Source organism: Vipera ursinii (assembly GCF_947247035.1).
Source record: "Vipera ursinii genome assembly, chromosome: 3".
In the NCBI taxonomy this organism is placed as follows: Eukaryota; Metazoa; Chordata; class Lepidosauria; order Squamata; family Viperidae; genus Vipera; species Vipera ursinii.
The window spans coordinates 183,197,665-183,203,664 of record NC_139516.1 but is presented as its reverse complement, the minus strand read 5'-3'; the positions used below and the strand labels follow the sequence as shown (position 1 = coordinate 183,203,664).

Below are 6,000 nucleotides of genomic sequence, written 5' to 3'. Positions count from 1 at the left end.
GACTGACTCGAAGGCACCCCCGCCACCCCCCAAGCCAAAAACGTTTCATGGGAGCAAGACTGCAAGGCATCGGAATGTCTCGGCGTATCTTACTAGGTTGCGGGCTAGCGCTAAAAAAGAACCTAAAAAGTCGTTAGTCGATCAGTGCCATCATGCTCGCCTGGTCTCCGCCAATCTGTCCTAGAAACTCTCATCACTACCCTAATCTGGTTGGTGCCTGCATGTGGTTTTGTCCGCAATTACGGAAGACCTATCCTGGCCCAGCCCAAACACGCCTTTGAAATCCGCGCGTCCTATTCCACGGCACGTTGTGTTGTTGTCACCACTTGTTGCTGGGCGCCTCAGGGCACTTGGAGGCGAGGAAGGCCATAGCCGGCGCTCCCAGACCAGCAATCCCCTCAGCCGAGGCGTGTGACTAGAGCGGCAGCGGCGGCGGGCAGGCGAAACTGCCGCCGACTAGCATTTCAGAGGCAGGCGAGTCCAGTCCGGGTTTTGGGGCTGAGGACTAACGAGCCGCAGGGAAAGGCTAGCAAAGGCTAGCTCGGTCCGTCCACCCAGCTCGCCCGCCCTTTCGCCAACATCTGGGAAGCGCCGCTGATCCGCAGAGGGGAGCTATCCCAGCAGGGTCCCTAAGTCCTCGCCGGAGCAAAGCGCTCGATGGCTGCAGCGGCGCGCCCGGCCTTCCTGCCCAGCCCAGCGCATCCGCTGTAAACGGCGGCTGCACCGCCTCTGCTGCCTTGCCGCGAGCGCCTCGGCTACAGCGGCAATAGCCGCCGGCGCTGCCGCTCCCGCCCCCTCGCTCAGCCTTGCCCACCGCCTAACCGAGCCGAGCCGAGCCGAGCCCACTCCTCCTCGGTGCGGCGCGCTAAGCGGTGCTGGGCGCGGCCATGCAAGCGCGGCGTCTGGCCAAGCGCTCCAGTCTGGGGAACCGGCGCTTGAACGCGGCGGGGCCGCCCTCGGCCGCGCAGCCTTTCCCGGAATCGGGCGGCCGCGGCGTAGCGAAGACCGAAAACTCCTGGAGGCCGCCTCGGCGCGAGGGATCGGCGGCCGCCCTCGAGGAGGAGGACGAAGAAGAGGACGTGGTGGTGGACGTCGAGGAGGACGACGACGCCGACGAGGCGGAGGAGCTGCCGGGGTCAGTCAAGGGCCACGCGGCCGCCCGGGTAAGCCTAAAGGTGCGTCGCCGTCGCGAGGAAAGCGTCCCCGCCGTCAGAGGCTCCGCCTGGCTCGACTGGCGGGAGGGGGGGGCGCTGGGTGGGTCAGTGCGGCAGGTTATGGGGGGGCGGGTTGAATTTCGGCAAGGGACCTTCGTGATTGATGACAGCCGCGTCCTTCCTCGAGCAGCCGCTTGAAGTCGAAGGGCTAAGTCAGCCCCAAGTTGTAGTCAAGGTTAGCAAGAGGATGAGAGTGCAAAGAGCAGAAGGCGTCTGAGCATACATAGAGTGTCTTTGCTGTCCGGAAGAATAAGAGCCGTTTCCACCCCTCCTTTGTAACAAGGGCAGAGTTCTTGTTCTGCCCTGGTGTATCCTCCGCTGATTTTCATTCAACTAAAATGTCTAGGTCCGGAGAAGGGATTTCTGTGCGTGTCAGGTTGTGTAACAATAGACTTCATATTCAGCATTCATCTTATTTTGAGAAGAAATGTTCTGAAAGGCACGAGCGGGGTGTTCCCGTTTTTAATTTTATATATCTAAAATGCATGGTCAGTTGAATTTCAAGAAGGAAAGAGATGGAATAAAATGCTGGCTTAACAGCCCTGCAGGGTTGGCATTCGTCTGTTTTGTTCCCCAACTCAAATAACTCGTGTAGTGCAAATAAAGATGGCTGTTGTTTACAGTATTTTAAAAATCAACCCTTTAACAAAGTCTGTTGTGCCTGATCGGATAATTTATCGTTGGATGATTGCTATGATTAGACCAAAGTAGATATCCAGAATCAACTCTTTTAATGGAAATAAAAAGGCTGGCTGATGAAAGAGGGCAAGATTGGAATGACCATTGGAGAGAATGATTAAAAATAACTGGGATGTGGGCACACACAGCTTTGAAATACATGCAGCTAAAGCCTATGTTACAGAAACAATAGTAAAGCTTTAAAAGGCCAAGGGGAATGCCAAAAAGGGAAGAAGGTAAAAATGACATCAGCTGGTAGAACTGCTGTAGTGCAGGAAAACCAACTGTATATAAACCCTGCAGTTCTAATACATGCTTAGGAATAGTTTGTGTATTACAGCACCGAAAAGGTAACACACTAAGTTCAATAAATCTTACTCTCAGATAAATACAGGTTACAGGGAAGATGCAAAGAAACCTAATATATTCTATGACATTAAAATAAAAGATATATTAGAAAAGCAAAAGAAATTAAAGCTTGGTTATTGCACTGAAACTTAGTGTGTGTGTGTGTGTGTGTGTCCATCAGAGAAACAAATCTTTGCAATTTCTGACGCAAACCTGTGATTTTCTAGCTGGATCTATAGTCAAAATTTCCATGCAGCATTTTAAAATCTTCAATATAACTAGATACTGAAAGATCAGTAAAACATTGTTATATATTTTATAACTTGAAATATTAATAAGGATAAATGTTTATAGTATTTTGAACAAGCAAAATGGCTCTTGAATCAGGATCATGGACTAAATTTGGTCCCAAATAACTCTTGACAGATAAAAGGTTATCTCTTAATCTTGTGGATCTGAAGCTCAATTAAATTGAAGATTTTGATTTTTGGCTTTTAAAAAGGTAAACATCCTTGATTTATGTAGATACATTTCCTATGTGTTTTGGTTAACCCTTGAGGTTCTGTACAGATAATGAACAAAAGTAGTATCTTTAATTATTTCAACAATTTCCAGAACAAGTTGTTATTCAGAAAGCATCTTTGGCTACAGCACTGGTTAAAATTTTCCTGTTTAGAAATATGCTTAAGAAAAAGAAGCTTTCAGAAGTAGGTGACCCTGTTGTATATTTTTTTTAATTTAGTTTTTTGTTTTCTTGCATTTTGTTGTGTATTTTCAGAAAAAATGTTTTTCAACGTGTATTCTAGCTATTTGAATTTTATTGTAAAATAAAAATTGGAATAGATCATATATGTTGCTGGCATTTCACTTTACAGGTTTTTCTCTTGTATTATTTAACCAATACTAAAAAAAATCAGATACGGTAGATGATTAAAGTAATTAACTCTGTTTGCTCATATCCTTACGTTAGCATTAATTAGAAGATTCCATGTCAGTGAGTTTTGCAGAAACAGGCCAACTTAATTAAAAGTGGAAAGATGGCCTATTGTTACAAGTTGGTAAATAGCTATATATTTGCTCCTAATGTGATTTTTTTTCACTCAGTGGAACTTTTTTACATATAATAAGTTTATATATTGCATTTAAGAAGATATACCTTGTTTGTTTTTGGCCTCCATTGTGAGTAATAAATTATCAGTCTTTGTTGCTGTAAGCCAGGGGTCTTCAAACTTGGCCCTTTTATGACTTGTGGACTTCAACTCCCAGAATTCTTCAACTAGGGAAGCTGGCTGAGAAATTCTGGGAATTGAAGTCCACAAGTCATAAAAGGGCCAAGTTTGAAGACCCCTACTGTAAGCTATCAGAAGCTAATATTAATAACTAATAATGATTTGGCAGAGTGTGAAATTGAGCTACTGTGTTAAAAGAGTGGTCTAAGGCTAAGCATAGCCATGTTGTTAAAACTGTAAAGGGACAAGTTGAGAAAAAACGCAACCTGTATTTGGCTTCTCCATAGACTTTTCTCAAAGAACTATATTGGTGATCAATATGGCATATTTTTATGCAGGTTGCTAAATACTTCCTGACACATAGTAGTTGCTTGTGGAGTCAAAACGTTTTGATATCAACAGTAAGCTTAACCAAAACAAGAAGTACCAAGTTTTTGTGTACAAAAACATTTTTGTGCTAAGCTACGCAGCATATAGAAAAGGATCAAATTTTTATGGTGTAAGAAAGGAAGTTGTTCAGCAAACTTACTACCCAGTGGAAATGCTGTTTTGTCCTAAACTGCTTACAGCAGAGTTTCCTCAATATATTTATATACAATCAGGACATTTTTTTAAAAAATTAAGTGGTTATTCTGAGTAAACAAGCAGGCTACTTAGAGAAAGCTGAAGAAGGGATTTGTTATCTAAAAATTATGTTGAAGAACTCTGTGTGTGTGTGTGTGTGTGTGTGTGTGCGCGCGTGCCTCTGAGTCAGTTTTTAACTTCTGGTGACTGAACTAGTTCAGATACTATTTTCTGATCATGTGAATTAAAACTAGGAAAAAAAAGTGTGTGTGTGTGTGTGATTTTATCTCCATGGTGCTTTCCAGGGGCATCCATGGAGATATCAAAAAAGTTCAAATGGTAATCACAAATGCATGACTGAAACACCACCCTTTTGTTTATGAATTAATACACATACACAAAGTGATAGGGCTTCAGCTGCACAATTACAACTACTATCTTAACTTTTTACCTCTTCATTATCTTTGCAGATGTTCCTGTTTTGTTTTTGATGTTCTATAGCAAAATTGTTTTTTTAGTAATTATTCAGCATGAAGGTTGTACAATGAATAGTATTGCTTCCTCAGTAGACAAATATGCAGTTATACAAATAAAAGAAATTTCCTTTTACTACTATGGGTAGTAGTGGCAAAGGATGTATGAATCCCTTGCAATAGTGTGTTGCACTTAAATTATTTCTGTAGGTTTATTATTTTAAAAATAAATTGTTTATAATAGTAACTTTTACCACCATCTTACATTTAGGATCTAAATCTTAGTTTCAAGTAACATGAAGAGATACTGGTATTTCTCGACTTAGGACCACAATTGAGCCCAAAATTTCTGTTGCTATGTAAGACATTGTTAAATGATTTTTGTCCCATTTTAACAACCTTTCTTGTCACAGTTGTTAAGTGAATCAGTGCAGTTGTAACATGGTTGTTAAGTGAATCTGGCTTCCCCATTGACTCTGCTTGTCACAAAAGGTGATCACATGACTCCAGGACACTGCAACTGTCATAAATATGAGTCAATTGACAAGCATTTGAATTTTGTTCACATGGTGATGCTGCAACCATCGTAAGTGTGAAAAACAGCCATAAATCATTTTTTTCAGTGCCATTGTAACTTCAAATGATCAATGGGGTGGGCATGGCTTCCAGATGATGCATCCGGCCCGTGGGCCAGCATTTTGACACCCCTGGTCTAGATATTTCCTATAGTGTCCCTGCCAAGCACTAACCAGGTGTGATTTTGCTTAGTTATTTTATGAAGCAACCACAGCTGAGGGCTAGTTTTCAGGTACTTATTTGATATCTTCCCTGAACTGTTAATTCTGAAAGTAGATACAGTAGTAGATATGTAGATGTCCTCCTTATTTTGTATGGATATATATTGCACAAATACAATATAACAAACAGTTTGTGTAGAAAATTTACAGTGATTCTCCTAATTCATTACCTTAGGTACTACATTTAGATACAACCCTTTTCAGATGCTTTGATCATATTTAATTAATATATTTAATAAGAAATTATTAATAATGCAAAAAATTAAATATAAATTAAGTTGAGTTGCCCCTAATATAGTAATACATGAAAACTCAGAATACCACTTTTTATAGCATAACGACCACATTGTGGCTCTTTTCATGAATACTGTAGAGATTTCCGGATGAGAAGATTTTTTGACGTATTTCTTCTGTTTCAAACTGCTTCGTCCTCAGACTGGCATAAGAAATGAAATAATATTAGAAGTGATTGATGTTGAAGAAACATTTTAAGAAATATGTACAGAAATTATTTTGGTTTAAGATAATCTCTTAGGTATTTGCTTTAATAGAATAGAGTATTTGTACAGTTACCATTGCTGTTAGTAAAGTTTCACTGTGAAGTACCGGTATATTGCACAATTGCAGGAAGAGTTTATTAGTGCTAGTAAAACATCTCAGGAAAGTCTTGTGATATAAGCATTTCTGAAAGAGTCAT

The 6,000-nt window shown here is 41.4% G+C and overlaps 1 protein-coding gene across 2 annotated transcripts in view; it reads left to right on the top strand.

Moving 5' to 3' along the window:
- Positions 1-446: 446 nt before the first annotated feature.
- Positions 447-6,000, top strand: part of ZNF704 (zinc finger protein 704) — a 59,575-nt gene continuing 54,021 nt past the window's right edge. Inside the window, exon 1 of one of the 2 annotated variants that reach the window (XM_083358757.1) lies at positions 447-1,163. In XM_083358757.1, the coding sequence (XP_083214883.1) occupies positions 888-1,163 (276 nt within the window). In that variant the 5' untranslated portion in view covers positions 447-887. Of the gene's footprint in view, positions 1,176-6,000 lie in introns of both variants that reach the window. The other variant, XM_083358756.1, reaches the window with a different exon arrangement.